Genomic DNA, 16,995 nt, shown 5'->3' with positions numbered 1-16,995 from the left:
CATATCATGTAGTATATGCCTTGCTCTACAACCGGTTACAGTCACTGAACCTCAAATTACATTGTGCCCAAAATTAAACCAAACATTCAGAGGTGAGGTGAGAATGACTGACCTTGACATCAAGGCAGCATTTGATCGAGTGGGGCATCAATTGGAATTAGAGGGGAAACTCTCCACTGGCTGGAGTCATACCCAACACAAAGGAAGATGGTTGTGGTTGTTGGAGGCCAATCATCTCGGCCCCAGGACATTGAAACATAGAAAATAGGTGCAGGAGCAGGCCATTCAGCCCTTCTAGCCTGCACCGCCATTCAATGAGTTCATGGCTGAACATGCAACTTCAGTACCCCATTCCTGCTTTCTCGCCTTACCCCTTGATCCCCCGAGTAGTAAGGACTTCATCTAACTCCCTTTTGAATATATTTAGTGAATTGGCCTCAACTACTTTCTGTGGTAGAGAATTCCACAGGTTCACCACTCTCTGGGTGAAGAAGTTTCTCCTCATCTCGGTCCTAAATGGCTTACCCCTTATCCTTAGACTGTGATCCCTGGTTCTGGACTTCCCCAACATTGGGAACATTCTTCCTGCATCTAACCTGTCTAAACCCATCAGAATTTTAAACGTTTCTATGAGGTCCCCTCTCATTCTTCTGAACTCCAGTGCTTACAAGCCCAGTTGATCCAGTCTTTCTTGATAGGTCAGTCCCACCATCCCGGGAATCAGTCTGGTGAATCTTCGCTGCACTCCCTCAATAGCAAGAATGTCCTTCGTCAAGTTAGGAGACCAAAACTGTACACAATACTCCAGGTGTGGCCTCACCAAGGCCCTGTACAACTGTAGTAACACCTCCCTGCCCCTGTACTCAAATCTTCTCGCTATGAAGGCCAACATGCCATTTGCTTTCTTAACCGCATGCTGTACCTGCATGCCAACCTTCAATGACTGATGTACCATGACACCCAGGTCTCGTTGCACCTTCCCTTTTCCTAATCTGTCACCATTCAGATAATAGTCTGTCTCTCTGTTTTTACCACCAAAGTGGATAACCTCACATTTATCCACATTATACTTCATCTGGACATCGCTGCAGAGTTCCTCAGGACAGTGTCCTAGGCCCAACCATCTTCAGCTGCTTCATCAATGACCTTCCCTCCATCATAAGGTCAGAAATGGGGATGTTCGCTGATGATTGCACAGTGTTCAGCTCCATTTGCAACTCCTCAAATAATGAAGCAGTCCATGCCTGCATGCAGCAAGACCTGGACGACAGTCAGGTTTGGGCTGATAAGTGGCAAGTAACATTCGCACCACACAAGTGCCAGGCAATGAATATTTCCAACAAGCAAAAGTCTAACCACTGCCCCTTGACATTACCATCACCGAATCCCCCAACATCAACATCCTGGGGGGGGGGGGTCACCATTGATCACAAACTTAACTGCACCAGCACATAGATGCTGTAGCAGCAAGAGCGGGTCAGAGGCTGGGTATTCTGCAACGAGTGTCTCACCTCCTGACTCCCCAAAGCCTTTCCACCATCTACAAGGCACAAGTCAGGAGTGTGATGGAATACTCTCCACTTGCCTAGGTGAGTGCAGCTCCAACAACACTCAAGAAGCTCGACACCATCCAGGACAAAGCAACTCACTTGATTAGCACCCCATCCACCATCTTAAACATTCACTCCCTCCACCACCGGCACACCGTGGCTGCAGTGTGCACCATCTACAAGACTTCTTCGGCAGCACCTCCCAAACCCACAACCACCACCTGCAAGTTCCCCTCCAAGTCACACACCATCCTGACTTGGAAATATATCGGCCGTTCCTTCATAAGTATTGGGTCACAATCCTGGAACTCCCTCCCCAACAGCACTGTGGGAGATACTTCACCACACGGACTGCAGCGGTTCAAGAAGGCGGCTCACCACCACCTTCTCGAGGGCAATTAGGGATGGGCAATAAATGCTGGCTTTGCCAGCGACGCCCACAACCCATGAATAATTTTTTTTTAAACTTATTAACTATGCACTGTGGACTGAATTCTGAGCCATAGTCCAGAGCTAGTGTTAGTTTGCACTGGGAAAAGTCATTTGATCCAACTTGCTTCTGGTTTCGAGTGATAGAGCAGGTTTTACAAAAGAGGGCTTCGGCCTCTATAGATCAACAGCAGCTCGATTTGTCTTTCAGGAAATGTACATATTAATTAATTATGTATGTTTCTCAACCCTCCTAGCTGGCGGCTGATCAATCTTGATTGGTCAAATACAATTTTAATGCCTCTACCCCACAGGACTGACGCCAGCACATAATTGAAAAAAACATCAGCATTTTTCTGCCACTAGCTCGGCAGAGCGATGTCCTTTTATGGAACAGCTTCTGAGTTTTGTCGGAAGAGTACATCCTGGACCAGAATAGCACAGTCTATCAGCACAGGCCCGGGTCCAGTAAGCAGTGCAGGCTGGGGGCCAACCTCTTCACCCGGTCAATAACCAGGTTCCGTTTTAGAATTTTTTTTGTCTCTCCCTGTTTCCCACGGCAACTGGTAATTATCCTGCCATTCACACCCTATCCAGACTCATCTTTTTCTAACTCCTGCCATTCCCATCTCAAGTCGGCCCATCATCCCTTTTGTCTCTCTAATCTCTCCTGTCGTCCACCCGATCACAGGCCTTCCCCCTTTTGTTCTTTCCTCCCCTCCCCCTTTCAGTGCTCCTTCAGAATCCGTTCATTTCGAACACTTCGCCAGTTCTGACGAAGGGTTATCGACCTGAAACGTTAACTCTGCTTCCTCTCCACAGATGCTGCCTGACCCGCTGAGATTTCCAGCATTTTCTGTCTTTATTTCAGTTTAGAATTGATTTGATTTAAACAACTGCATTCGGAAAGCTCACAGGAGGCACAAAAATGCAATGAGGGAGTGACATCATTGAGTGGCCCACAATCGTTCAGACAGTACCTTTTTCTTCAGCTCAACACTAATAGCATTTGCCTCCTTCAGGTAGACAGCATTTCCCCAAAGTAGGTCCCGCAAAGATGTAAACTGGTGATACTTCCATTTCCTGAATGCCCATTCGGCCAGCTCATAATCCCTTTGGGTCCAGGGCACTGTGGAGGCAAACCAAGATTCACAAGACATTGACAACAGAAATTGATCAAAGACCATTGCAATAAATGAAGAGTGAAAATCCATTAAAACATATCAGCTTCAATCTTAAGATTGTATCGCGGATGGTAACTGGTTTAAAATAAATGGGTTACAGTTGGATTACGCTGAAAACCTCGGCCATCATGTTCAAAATCACAGCACAGTTCAACGGATAAAAACCAATGCAATACCAATAATAATCTCAAAGGAAGAACACTTAAACCCCGGTAACTTTCTTTTTTACAATCACATGTCAGAGATCAATTAATTTGACATTTATGAAGAGGGGATTTTAGGATCAATGGAATATTTTTTACAAATCAGTTTTGTTTTAAAACTCAAAAATACCTTTTTCATTGAGGTTTCAATATTCTTCAGGAACTAATTTTTAGATAATAATGTGCTACTTCATGTGCAACACTATTCCAACTTTAACTCAGAGAGGGAGAGATAACACTGTACTCCAAAGATCAACGTCATACAGTACAAGAACAGGCTGACCATCACTTTCTGGGACTGAAGTGAGTGGACTGGTAGGAAATCCATCACCTTTGGCACTGGTCTGCTGGTTGAAAATGGCCCCTTCCAGTCCTGTGTCTCCGAGACATTGGGACATATCAGGGAAGGGTGAAAGGGGTATTAGTTAAGTATGTCTAGTCATGAGCCACCCAGACCTCCTGGAGTTTATTATTTTCGGGAGTCAGGGAGCATTTTCTCCAGAGAGTTTCAGCCACGCTTTTTCACCTCCTGCAGAAGTTAATGGCCCAGAAATCCCGGCCTCCCCAGGTCCACACGGAGTGTGTACGGACCCAGGAAGGCATCGCAAAAGCCGGTTTTCAGTGCACAATGCATATGCGCTGAAAAACGGCTTCTCCGATCCGTCACGCTCCAGCTTGACAGACCCTCAGTACCTCGGGAGCGAGGACATTTGTACGGTCAAGATTGTGGTATTTACCCATATCTTGCCCAGCAAATGTCCTCAAAACTCTTGCGCCTGATATAAGCAGGAGGAAGGAGCGGGTGACACCAAGGGGGAGAAATCCGGTTGGATAGCGCCGTTTGGCAATTTCAGCGTGCCGGTACTGGCGGTGCTGAGGAGTATCGCCCGGGAGTGCCACGCCGGTGTGCAATGCCCCCCGGTATCAACACTGAGGCAAAATTTGGTTGGTGCTGCACCCGTAGCGTCCCCTAGTGACCTCGTCAGAGAAAGCCTGGTGTGCAGAGCTGTCCTGGGGTGCTACGGGAAGGGATGACTGCATGAGGCAAGTGTGAGTGATATTTTATTTTTGTAATTTTACTTTATTTGGGGTGAGTAATGTTTAGGGTATGTTTTTGGTTCCGATTCTTTTTTTTTTGCAGGGAGGCCTCTCTTTGGGTGCTCCGAAGCTGGCTCTTTAGCGCGGGATGTTCAGTTGCTCACCCGGCCCAGCGCCCTACGAGAAGTGTAGAACGCTTCCTTCAGTGCTCCGCCCCACTCTCGGCGCAAACACTGAATTTTTTGGCGCTAAATTTAGCGACCCCCGACATTAGCACCTCAAGAACTCTCCAACCGAATTTCTCGCCCAATATGTCTGACAGTGCCACTCATTCTCATTTCCTTTTCTTATGCTTCTCATCCACACTGGCGTGGGTTTTTACACCTTGCTATGTAGGAGACATCAAGTAAATGTATTGTAGTTATATTTTACAACCAATCGCTATGAAAGTTGTCAATTGAACCCAGTAGCTTTTAAAGGGATACTTGGAAGCAGCATCAATGAATAAAATGATGATTAATCCCAACGACATTACCTTCTTCTTCCTCTTCCTCCTCCTCTTCCTCAGTGGTTTCCGCAGCGAGTGAACGTGTTTCCACTTGTTTCTGCAAAGCTTCGAGCTTACTTTCATAGTCCTGGCAATAAAGACAGAAGACGTGTAGAAGAAAGGACAACAGCAGAGAGCCAGCAAGGTCCCACAAGTCAAAGGCTGGGGATTCTAACAAGGCAGGTCAGCCGGTTACTTCTTTCAGTACAGGAGCAATACATACTTTGTTGAGTGATCCAAGATTTGGCTTGCACACAGAATCAAGTGCAGACACTTTCCTCTACTTACATCATCAATAAAAGTGAAAAGGAGGGAGATTCTGATTCTTTATTCAATGCAATTGGATATGTATATAGTGCCAACTTGTTTGAAAAATTAAAGAATGCATGCTTGCCTAAATTTAAAAGGGACCTGCATTCACTTAACCAAGTCTTAAATGTTATCAAGTAGAGTATCTATACAACGGGCTAGATTTTCCGGTCCTTTGCCCTTTGCGATCCAGATTTCGCCCCGAAGCGGCGTGAAAGGCGACTGTGAGGTCTCCAGCGCCCCGCGGCGATCCTCGAGTCGGGTTTTACGGCGGCGCGGAGCAACACCGCCGGGAAGAGCTGCGTCCGGTGTGCAACGCCCCTGGTCCCGACACCGGCGCGAGTTTTGAGTTTTGCTCGAAGCGTCTGCCCCGCAGTGACCGCCTGGGAAATCAGCGGGGTCCAACGATCCCGGTGGCGGAGAGGAAGATAACGCACTCCGAAAGTAAGTGCGAGTGTTTTTTTGTTTTAATTTTTTGTGCGATTTGTGTTGCGGTGGTATGGGCAACGGTTTAGGAATGTTTTTGGGGATTTTTAGGTTCTCCCCCCCCCCCCCCACCCCGCCGCCCCAGGTCCCTTTCGGAGCGCTCCCAGTCCGGCTCTTTAGCTCGGGAGTTTCCCCACACTAACACCCCGAGAGAGGTGTACAACGCCTCCCTTAGCGCTTTCCCTCCTGACGTTGCACCCAGCTGCCCAAACTTAACATCCGGGCGGACGGGTCGGGCAAGAGTCCAAACTCGCGCCGGTGTCAGGACCAGGGACGTTACACACCGGGCGCAGCTTTTCCGGGTGGTGCTACTCCACGCCACCGCTAAATCCGACCCGATGATCGCTGGAATCCTCACCGCCGCCTTTCACACCGCTCCGGGGCGAACCCGAGCGCAAAGGACCAGAAAATCCAGCCTGATACTCTATTTGATAACATTTAAGACTTGGGCCCAGATTGCCCAAACTAAGATGCAAACTATTCCCGGGCGCTAACTTTCCCGCCCCGCCGCCATTCTCACTCCGAAAACAGAAACGCCTAAATTCCAGCCCAATAGTTGATTGTTTTCCCTCATTCCTCTGCTTAGGCTTTTTAAATCGGTGCTAGGCCGAGAAATGGACAGTTCGCCCCCAACACAACAAGAGCTTCCAATCGAGCATAGGTTGGCACATTTAGCACTAAGTACCACTCGGACGAATACATTCTTCCTTGAAACGCATAAAATTCTGTAGGGGTTGGACAGACTGGATGTGGGGAGGATGTTTCCCCTGGCTGGGAAGTCTAGAACAAGGGGTCACAGTCTCAGGATATGGGGTAGGAAATTTAGGACCGAGATAAGGAGAAATGTTTTCACTCAGAGGGTGGTGAACCTGTGGAATTCTCTACCACAGAAGGCTGTGGAGGCCAAGTCAATGAATATATTTAAGAGGGAGAAAGATAGATTTCTAGACACAAAAGACATCAAGGGGTATGGGGGAAAAGTGGGAATATGGTGTTGAGATATAGGATCAGCCATGATCATATTGAATGGCGGAGCAGACTCGAAGGGCCGAATGGCCTACCACTGCTCCTATTTCCTATGTTTCTATGTTTACAAAGATAGTCCCACAAGAGCATGTTTACCATCAGCAAAAAAGAGGAATATATGTGAAACCGTAGCAGCAAACCGTTAACCAACACAGTCCACTTACAGTCACAGTACTACAGGACTTTGGAACATTAGCATTCCACCAGAATTGTAAAAGGGAATGGCTGTGTTATTAATAAAGCTCCATTACTGGAAGCAATTGATGCAGCATGGGTCTGGCATCTTACTCGGGGTTAGTCGATACCAATGCTAATCTCCACAGTTGCTTTATCACGTGTTAATTAACTTGCAGAATTAATTACGAATTACAGACCACAGTAATTTTAGTACATTCACATATTAAAAGTTATAATAGCTCACAGACAAGAATAAATGTAATTAATTATTAGAATGTCACATTTACTTGGGAATTGGAGGCCAGTTCAATGCTAAGGACACCAAAATCCAATGTCTTTTTCTTGTAAGAAAAATTCCAATACTGACATGATTGCTGTATAATTGAGTTGAAGAACTCGACCTACTGCAGGCTTGCTGGTAATCCAGCTAGTTAACAGTTTAAAAAAAAACTTGTATTCATTCTTCTCAATTACTTTTAAATTGCATACACATGCAGAATCGAAGCTCAGACCTGGGATAGGACGAAGGAAAGAGGAAAATAAAAAGGAATTACCTTCAAACGTTACCTTGCGATGACACGCCATTCATTACTGGACAGCCTCTTTAAGGCAGCGGTTCACAAAGCTGGTTATTATTTTAAATATCAAAAGAATTGAAGTCCCAAACATAATAGCTCACGTTCTGGCAACTGATGCACCCGTTCAAAATTCCAGTGTTAAAATTCCGATGCTACCTACTGCTTTCCAACTTTCCTGCGGAACCTCTGTGACAGCGTCCATGTACAGCAGACACCTCAAATCGCTGGAGAAATACCACCAGCGATGTCTCCGCAAGATCCTGCAAATCCCCTGGGAGGACAGACGCACCAACGTCAGTGTTCTCGATCAGCCCAACATCCCCAGCATCGAAGCACTGACCACACTCGACCAGCTCCGTTGGGCGGGCCACATTGTCCGTATGCCGGACACAAGACTCCCAAAGCAAGCGCTCTACTCAGAACTCCTACACGGCAAGCGAGCCCCAGATGGGCAGAGGAAACGTTTCAAGGACACCCTCAAAGCCTCCCTGATAAAGTGCAACATCCCCATCAACACCTGGGAGTCCCTGGTCAAAGACCTCCCTAAGTGGAGGAAGTGTATCCGGGAGGGCGCTGAGCACCTCGAGTCTCATCGCCGAGAGCATGCAGAAAACAGGCGCAGGCAGCGGAAGGAGCGCGCGGCAAACCAGACTCCCCACCCACCCTTTCCTTCAACCACTGTCTGTCCCACCTGTGACAGAGACTGTAATTCCCGTATTGAACTGTTCAGTCACCTGAGAACTTACTTTGAGTGGAAGCAAGTCTTCCTCGATTTTGAGGGACTGCCTATGATGAAGCACGGGGTCAGTTTCCATACATATGCTGATGACCTCTCTAAACCCCACGACCACCTCTGTGCTGTTAAGACTGCGCGCCTGACATTAAGCCGTGGATGTGCCAGAATTTCCACCAATCAAACAATTAGGAAATCAATGTTATTATTTTCAGTCCCCCCATCAGAGAGTTCACACCAACTCCCTCTCCCCGACTTGGCTCCCGCTGAACCAAGGCATGAAACTCCAACGCTCTGTTCAACGCAGAGTTGAGCTTCAAAACTGACATCCCATCCATTACCATGATTTCCACCGCTGTAACATTGCCTGGCTCCATTGCTATCTAATAACTACTGTTGCCTCAATGCTCTCCTGGCCTCCATAAACTCCAAATCACCTAAAATGCCATCACCTGCATCCCATTCCGCACTAAGGCCTGTTCGTTCATCAGCTCCATCCTCACCAATATACATTTTTTTTTAATTATTCACGCTCAGCATGTGGGCAGCGAAGGTTCACCAGACTGATTCCAGGGATGGCTGGGCTGTCATATGAGGAGAGACTGGATCAACTGGGCCTTTAGTCACTGGCATTTAGAAGGATGAGAGGGGATCTCATAAAAACATAAAAGATTCTGACGGGACTGGACAGGTTAGATGCGGGAAGAATGTTCTCGATGTTGGGGAAGTCCAGAACCAGGGGACATAGTCTTGGGATAAGGGGTAGGCCATTTAGGACTGAGATGAGGAGAAACTTCTTCACTGAGAGTTGTTGACCTGTGGAATTCCCTGCCGCAGAGAGTTGTTGATGCCAGTTCATTGGATATATTCAAGAGGGAGTTAGATACGGCCCTTACGGTTAAGGGATCAAGGGGTATGGAGAGAAAGCAGGAAAGGGGTACTGAAGGAATGATCAGCCATGATCTTATTGAATGGTGGTGCAGGCTCGAAGGGCCGAATGGCTTACTCCTGCACCTATTTTCTATGTTTCTATGTTTCTATGTAATGCAAATTGGGTTTCCTTCCCAAACAGACGTGAGTGAACGAGATGGGTTTTTAACGACAGCTTCATAGTCACCATTTTTTATTCCAGATTTATTTGAATTGAATTTAAATTCCCCAGCTGCCGTGGTGAGATTTGAGCTCACGTCTCCGGATCATTAGTCCAGGCCTCTGGTCCAGTAACATAACCACCGTGCTACCGCACCCCATACATTGGGGGATGGCGAGCCAAAGATCGAATTTAAAATCCATATCCTCACATACAAATCCTTCCTCAACCGTGTCCACCCCTCTTCCAGTCTTATGTCCCCTTCCAGTCCCTTCTGTTCTCTGACTCCCAACGCTCCTGCCCCTTTCCACTGCAGCTCTCGATGTCCGAGCCTTCCGCTGTTTTGGGACCTCCCCTCTGCAACTCCCTCCCTAAACCAATCACTCGGACCAAGCTTTTGCCACCTGTACTTTTAAACTGTCGGAACTATGACTAAAATGGAAATGCTGCAAGTCAAATAAAAACAGAAAAATGCCACAAAAACACATTACGATCAATCAGCATTTGTAAAGAGAAAAGACAAGTTCTGGTGTTTTGGTTGTATAATGTCATCAAGACTCAAATTATGCAAACACCTTGGGCTGGATTTTTGGCTCGTTGCTGCCTCTTTTTTCCTCCCTAATGGCGGCGGGAAGCGTTTGCGGATGGGCAGCCAGCTACCAACACCCCGCTGGGACATTCGGTGCTGGATTTGCAGGGGGCACGGAGCAGTACCGTCCGGGAGAGGCTAGTTGGTGTGCAACACCGGCTCGAAATTTGTTTCACCCGCGATCCGTAGCGCCCCCCCCCCCCCGGTGGGAACGCCTGGTAAAGCGGGTGGTCCGAGCTGTTCCGGCCGCAGCAAGGGAAGGAATGTCCAGCTGAGGCCAGTGTGATTGTTTTATATTTTTGCGATTTATGTTAATGTGGAGTCGATAACGTATTGGAAATGTTTTGGGTGGGTTTTTTTTCTCGGACACCTGTTATGGCGCTCCGAGGTTGGTTGTTTAGCTTGGGATTTCCAGTTGCTCAGACGGCCGAGTGCCCTGAGAGAGGTGTGCAACGCCTCCCTTAACACCTCGCCCCACACTCAGGGTCGGGGCCCAGCTGATGAATTTTGTGGCTGGAGATGCAAACCATTTCCCGGCGCTAAATTTACCGCCCCGCCTGGAGTAACGCCGCAACAGAGACCCTACTGAATTTCCACCCCCTTGTATTTTAACTCAGTGCACACGCATCCAAATTGTCAGAACCAATCTATTTCCTTTCCGGATGCTGTGTATTCTAGCATTTTCTGTTTTTATTTCATATTAACACCATGTGCTGGATTCCCATCTGATTTTGTTAGGAGCAAATTTCTAATTCACGAGCACAAGCCGTTGGTTGAACTGCGTGCAGATCCAATCTGAATGGTAATGCAAAATGGGTTTCAAGCACTCAGAGGACGAGCCTCCGAAATAAGAAAGTTGATTACGTTGAAACAGATAAGGAAACAAATTCCAGTCCTGGTCAAAAGGCCAAATCAACTAAATTACTTCAGCATGTGTCAGAGCCAACGGCAAATGAACAAGATAAATAAATCTGTTTACACAATGGGCCAGAGGTCAAGGGTACTGCACTGTCTTTCCAATCAGCCCATAAATTTGTGAAGATGAACTGCAATCAAATTTAAACATTATGATTGTAGCTTCTATCAATTTGAATTTGCTACTGGGGCAGGAAAGGCGGGTGGTAAGATCGGATCAATTTCAGGACTGCCCCATTGGAATACATTCAGGAATCTTGTTTTGGTACAGTTTACCAAAGCAACCTTCAAAAATACTGAAGATCCTATATATAGATTCTCGTACGATCCACACACTGTGCATTTATGGCTAGATTTATTTATTAAATAATGTTGTTCAGAATTAATATTGACAGTTTCGGTGTTGAATAGGTGAGTGCACTGCAGAGATCACAGGTTCCACAGGAGCAAGAGAGTTTAATTGTGTCATTAATTGTGGGATAAAGTAGTATTTAACACTTTTACTTCCAGCTGCAACTTTATAAATCACCATTTTGTCATCAGTAGGATTTTAAAATTCTGTATTATAGGAACCATTATAAGCCCGGAAGGAGTTTCGGTTTTGCCATTTTACGAAGCAACGGTCTCGGAAGTCCCACTGCAGCCCTGATAATCCTGAAAGTAGGGAATGATTTTAGTCTTTCTCTGCAGCACTGATTTAGAATAACCGAATCGCCCACTGGCAGTGCAAAAATAATTAACACAATCATCGCCATGAAATGAAACACTGCTGTGCATCAGTTGCCAGTAAGGCTATATTATTAAAGTGTACATACTTGTAATACTTTCAGCTCCAATAAGTTACAGAAGCTAGAAATTTAAACCAGTCCTAAAGTAAGTTTCCCACATTACAACAGTGACACCAAAAAGTGCTTCATTGGCTGTAAAGTGCTTTGAGACGTCCGGTGGTCGTGAAAGGCGCTATATAAATGCAAGTCTTTCTTTTTTTCCTTTGTACAACCACTCTTGGTAATTATTTATCATGCTGCAATTTCGAGTAAAACCAAACACTGATCTTTTTTGTTTTAAGAAGAGAAAAGGAATCTTAATTTTTCATGTATTACAAAAATGATACACACCATATGGCTATGATGCTCAGAGGCTTTTAAATCATTTAAGTACAGGAACTGCAGATCAGATTTTAAATATTGTTGAAAATCTTTGGAGTGCTAATACACCCTGTACTTCAACACATTTTACCCTTGATTTGAGTAGAACTAATTTTCACTCGTGAGACTAGATGAGCTGTGGCCAGTGAATGAGAGGTGATCTTATTGGAACATAAGATTATGAGGGGACTTGACAAGGTGGATGCAGAGAGGATGTTTCCACTGATGGGGGAGACTAGAACTAGGGGGCATAATCTTAGAATAAAGGGCCACCCATTTAAAACTGAGATGAGGAGGAATTTCTTCTCTCAGAGGGTTGTAAATCTGAGGAATTCGCTGCCTCAGAGAGCTGTGGAAGCTGGGACATTGTATATATTGAAGACAGAGATAGACAGTTTCTGAACCGATAAGGGATTATGGGGAGCGGGCAGGGATGTGGACCTGAGTCCATGATCAGATCAGCCATGATCGTATTAAATGGCGGAGCAGGCTCGAGGGGCCAAATGGCCGACTCCTGCTCCTATTTCTTCTGTTCTTATGAATGCTGACACGAGACTAAATGGCTCCCTCATTGCAGTCTGCTCAAATTGCCTTTATTTGTTGACCCGAGTCTTTGCTTGGAAACTTTTAGCTCTTTCAGAATGTATGTTGAAAGCAAATCAGTAACCTAGGTGAACATTTTTAAATACGACCTTAATAAATGCACAATGGCATCCTCCATAGTAATGCACCAAGACTAAAGTCACTGAGAGCAAAATGCGCGCCTTTGATTGGGGCCGTTTCAGTGCTGGTCGCAAGGGCAGAAACAGATTGAATTGATTCAAAAACGGGGTTGCGGGAAAGACAGGCACAGATTTGGGAGGCCACAACACGCAGAAAGATTAGGAGAGGAAAGGGAGGCTTGAAGATGGGTCGTGGTTTACAATGAAAGAGGTGTAGAGGGTTCTAAAGCTAACCTTAGTTCCAGCTGGGGAACTCCCAAGAACTTGGCTCAACAACTGTTCGAAACAATCTCAATAGAATGCACACAATCTCAATAGAATTCCCCAGAGAATAGTAGACCTCTGGAACAAGCTGCCCTCTCATGTGCTGGATGCAGACTCACTGAATTCCTTCAAACGAAAGCTGGATTTGTTTCTGGCTGCGACGGAGATTACCTCTTACAGAAGTTAGGTGCTGCAAGGAATTTAATGGCCAGAGTAATCTCTTGGACCAGTTTCGATCGCCTGGATGGGTCGGAGAGGAATTTCACAGGTTTTTTTCTCCCCAAATTGGCCTGGGGTTTTTTTTTGCCTCTCCCAGGAGATCACATGATAGACCAGATGGTCTTGACCTGTCCATTATTTTTCTCATTCGTACTCACCCAACTTATTTCTGAAAGCCCATATTCCTGGATTCCACAACTCATTAACCCAGATTCTTGGTCAGAATGCCACCCATGTCTCACTCACTTTGGTCAACTAGGCTGTAACCCAAAGAACCATTAGCCAGTTAGCTGGAGGATCCTTGATCTGTGACCCACACAACTTGTCCAATGGCAATATTGGGTGCACCAAGGAAAAATCTTATAGGTGATGGATAGTGAAGTGCATGATGAATAAAATCTGGCCCAAGTCATTTTGCCCAAACTTCATTCAAACGCAGAATACAACTGCACGAAGAAACACAATAGTACCTGGGAGTGAGTTAAGGCTGTAAGAAGTTCATATTGTTTTTGATGTCATCTTAACTGAGGTAAGGGATTGCTGGGTTGGGAGGATTGTCCTATGAGGAGAGATTGAGTAGACTAGGCCTATATTCTCTAGAGTTTCGAAGAATGAGAAGTGATCTCATTGAAACATACAAAATTCTTACAGGGCTTGACAGGGTAGATGCAGGGAGGATGTTTCCCCTGGCTGGGGAGTCTAGAACCAGGGGTCACAGTCTCAGGATAAGGGGTCGACCATTTAGGACTGAGATGAGGAAAAATTTCTTCACTCAGAGGGTGGTGAATCTTTGGAATTCTCTGCCCCAGAGGGCTGTGGAGGCTCAGACGTTGAGTATATTCAAGACAGAGATCAATAGAAGTTTGAATATTAAGGGAATCAAGGGATATGGGGATAGTGCAGGAAAGTGGAGTTGAGGTTGAAGATCAGCCATGATCTTATTGAATGGCGAAGCAGGTCGAGGGGCCGAATGGCCTACTCCTGCTCCTAATTCTTATGTTCGTGTGTTCTAACTAGGATTTTATGATTACTTGAGGTAGATGTGCGAAGTTCTTTAGAGTCAAAGAGGAAAGCTGGGGCATGATAAAAGCAGAGCTAAATAATTCCAAAAAAAAACCCAGCAGCAAAGAATGCAGAATGTTTATGGTTTAAACACAAAACAACGTGCGTTTATATAGCGCCTTTAATGTAGTAAAACACCCCAAGGCGCTTCACAGGAGCATTATAAGACAAAATATTTGACACTGAGCCATAGAAGAAGAAATTGGCGCAAGAAAGTTGGATTTTAATGTGCATTTTAAAGGAGGAAAGAGAGGTAGAGAGGTTTAGGGAGAGAGTTCCAGAGCTTGGGGTCGAGGCAACAGAAGGCACGGCCACCAATGGTTGAACAATTATAATCAGGGATGCTCAAGAGAACAGAATTAGAGGAGCACAGACATCTCGGGTTGTGGGGCTGGAGGAAATTACAGGGATAGGGAGGGATGAGGCTATGGAAGGATTTGAGAACAAGGATGAGAAATCGAGGTGTTGCTTAACTGGGAGCCAATGTAGGTCAGCGAGCACAGGGGATGATGGGTGAGTGGGACTGGGTGCGAGTTAGGACACGGGGCAGCGAGCACAAGAGGTGATGGGTGAGCGGGACTCGGTGCGAGTTAGGACCTGGACAGCCGAGTTTTGGATGACATCAAGTTTACGTCGGGTAGAATGTGGTAGCCCAGCCTGGAGTGCTTTGGAATAGTTAAGTCTAGAGGTAGCAAAGGCATGGATGTGGCTTTTAGCAGCAAATAAGTTGAGACAGGGGCGGAGACGGAAATAGACGGTCTTAGTTATGCCGCAGATTTGTGGTCGAATACTCATTTCAGGATCAGATAGAACACCAATGTTGCAGACAGTGTGAATCAGCTATTAGGGAGAGGGATGGAGTTTGTGGCAGGTCTCAAAAATAATGCCTTCAGTCTTCCCAATATTTAATTGGAGAAAATTTCTGCTCATCCAGAACTGGAAGTCAGACAAGTAGTCTGACAATTTAGTGACCAGGGTTGAGAGAAGTGGTGGTGAGGTAGAGCTGGGTGCTGTCAGTGTACATGTGGAAACTGAAGCTGTGTTTGTGGATGATGTCACCAAGGGGCAACATGTAGATGAGAAACAGGAGGGGGCCAAGGATAGATCCTTGGGGGACACCAGAGGTAACGACTCTGGGGCGGGAAGTGAAGCCATTGCAGGAGATTCTCTGACTGCGTTTAGATAGATAAGAATGGATCCAGGCGAGTGCAGTCCCACCCAGTTGGATGACGATGGAGAGGCGTTGGAGGAGGATGGAGTGGTCAACGTGTCAAAGGCTGCAGACAGGTCGAGAAGGACGAGAAGGGATAGTTTACCTTTGTCACAGTCACAAAGGATGTCATTTGTGACTTTGATGAGAGCCGTTTCGTTACTGTGGCGGGGCAGAAACCGGATTGGAAGGGATTCAAACATGGAGTTGTGGGAAAGATGGGCACGGATTTGGGAGGTGACAGCACGTTCAAGGACTGAAGAGGAAAGGGAGGTTGGAGATGGGACGGTAGATTGCAAGGGTGGAGGGGTTCAAGGGTCGTTTTGTTGAGGAGAGGGGTGACGACGGCAGATTTGAGGGAGAGGGGGACAGTACCCGAGGAGAGAGAATCGTGAACAATGTCAGCTAACACGGGAGCCAGAAAAGGAAGTTGGGTAGTCAGCTGGAATGGGGGTGAGGGAGCAGGGAGTGGGTCTCATGGGCAGGAGGTACTCGGAGAGATCGGGGATAAACTGGAGAAAGATGCGAGTTCAGGGCTGGGGCAAGGGGAGATCCTTATAGGAAGTTTGGCCTGGTGGACTCGGGGAAGGAGGACTGAGGGGGTGACGCGGCCGAACGAATGGTCTCAATCTCAGAGACAAAGTCGTCCATGAGCTCCTCACACTTGCTGTCGGAGGGGAGGGTGGAGGAGACGGGGTGGGGGGGGGGGGAATGGTTTAAGAAGGCGGTTAGCAGTCGGGGTTTATTTTTGCATCAAGAATGATTCTGGAATGGTGAGCAGTTTTGGCAGACGAGAGCAAAATGGACAGATTTTTAATTCACCAGAGAATCAAGGGATTGGTGATGGCGTAGTGGGGGGGGGGGGGGGGGGGGGTGGAGAAGAGAGAAAAGAAAAGGAGGTGGGGCAGAGAGAGATGAGAAGAAGGAGTTGGTGGTGAGTTCTGAACACTAACTTAAAGCAGCACAAGCTAGATGAATTATAGCCTTTTCTCATTCCTAACTATTTATATTGCACTATGGTGTCAAAGGATTGATTTACTGGACAGTTACAGCTCAAGAAATATTTAGGTTTTATTAAAAAAAAATAACTGATGGTCCAGGCAAAATTTCAGAATTCAGTGGAAGTCTGTCATTATAATGGTCATGTTAACGTAAGCGGAGTTTTGGAATCCACAGCCTCAAACAGAGGACTTGAGAGTGAAAGGAACCAATTTATCTTTCCAAACCAAACAAGACATTTTTTTTGTAGCAAACGAGGGTGGCAAGTTATTTACTTATTTTTTTAATATAAAAAGCCCAACTTTTGGGGCCTGGTGTCAGAAACGGTCCCCAGCCCGGATTGCCAATCCTTCAGCCGCCAAGGCCCCTCGCTCCAGAATGCCCTCCTAAATCCCTCTGCCTCTCCACCTCCCATTTCTCCTTTAAGACCCAGCGTGAAATACATCTCTTTGATCAAACTTTTGGCCGCTCCTCCTCCTGTGGCTAAGCGTGCATGTGTTTTTTGTTGAGTACACCT

The 16,995-nt window shown here is 46.4% G+C and overlaps 1 protein-coding gene across 16 annotated transcripts in view; it reads right to left on the bottom strand.

Moving 5' to 3' along the window:
* kif1b (kinesin family member 1B) overlaps window positions 1–16,995 on the bottom strand; it is a 327,704-nt gene that overhangs the window by 91,873 nt on the left and 218,836 nt on the right. For all 16 annotated transcript variants that reach the window (XM_070860541.1, XM_070860555.1, XM_070860547.1 and 13 more), the window contains 2 exons: window positions 4,940–5,039; window positions 2,960–3,108 (listed from right to left, as the gene is read on the bottom strand). In XM_070860541.1, coding sequence (XP_070716642.1) covers window positions 2,960–3,108; window positions 4,940–5,039 — 249 coding nt within the window. The remainder of the gene's footprint in view (window positions 1–2,959; window positions 3,109–4,939; window positions 5,040–16,995) is intronic.

The sequence above is a fragment of the Pristiophorus japonicus genome, chromosome 18, assembly GCF_044704955.1.
Source record: "Pristiophorus japonicus isolate sPriJap1 chromosome 18, sPriJap1.hap1, whole genome shotgun sequence".
Classification (NCBI taxonomy): Eukaryota; Metazoa; Chordata; class Chondrichthyes; family Pristiophoridae; genus Pristiophorus; species Pristiophorus japonicus.
Note: the sequence above shows the minus strand (reverse complement) of the source record. Positions and strands in the feature narration are given on the sequence as shown.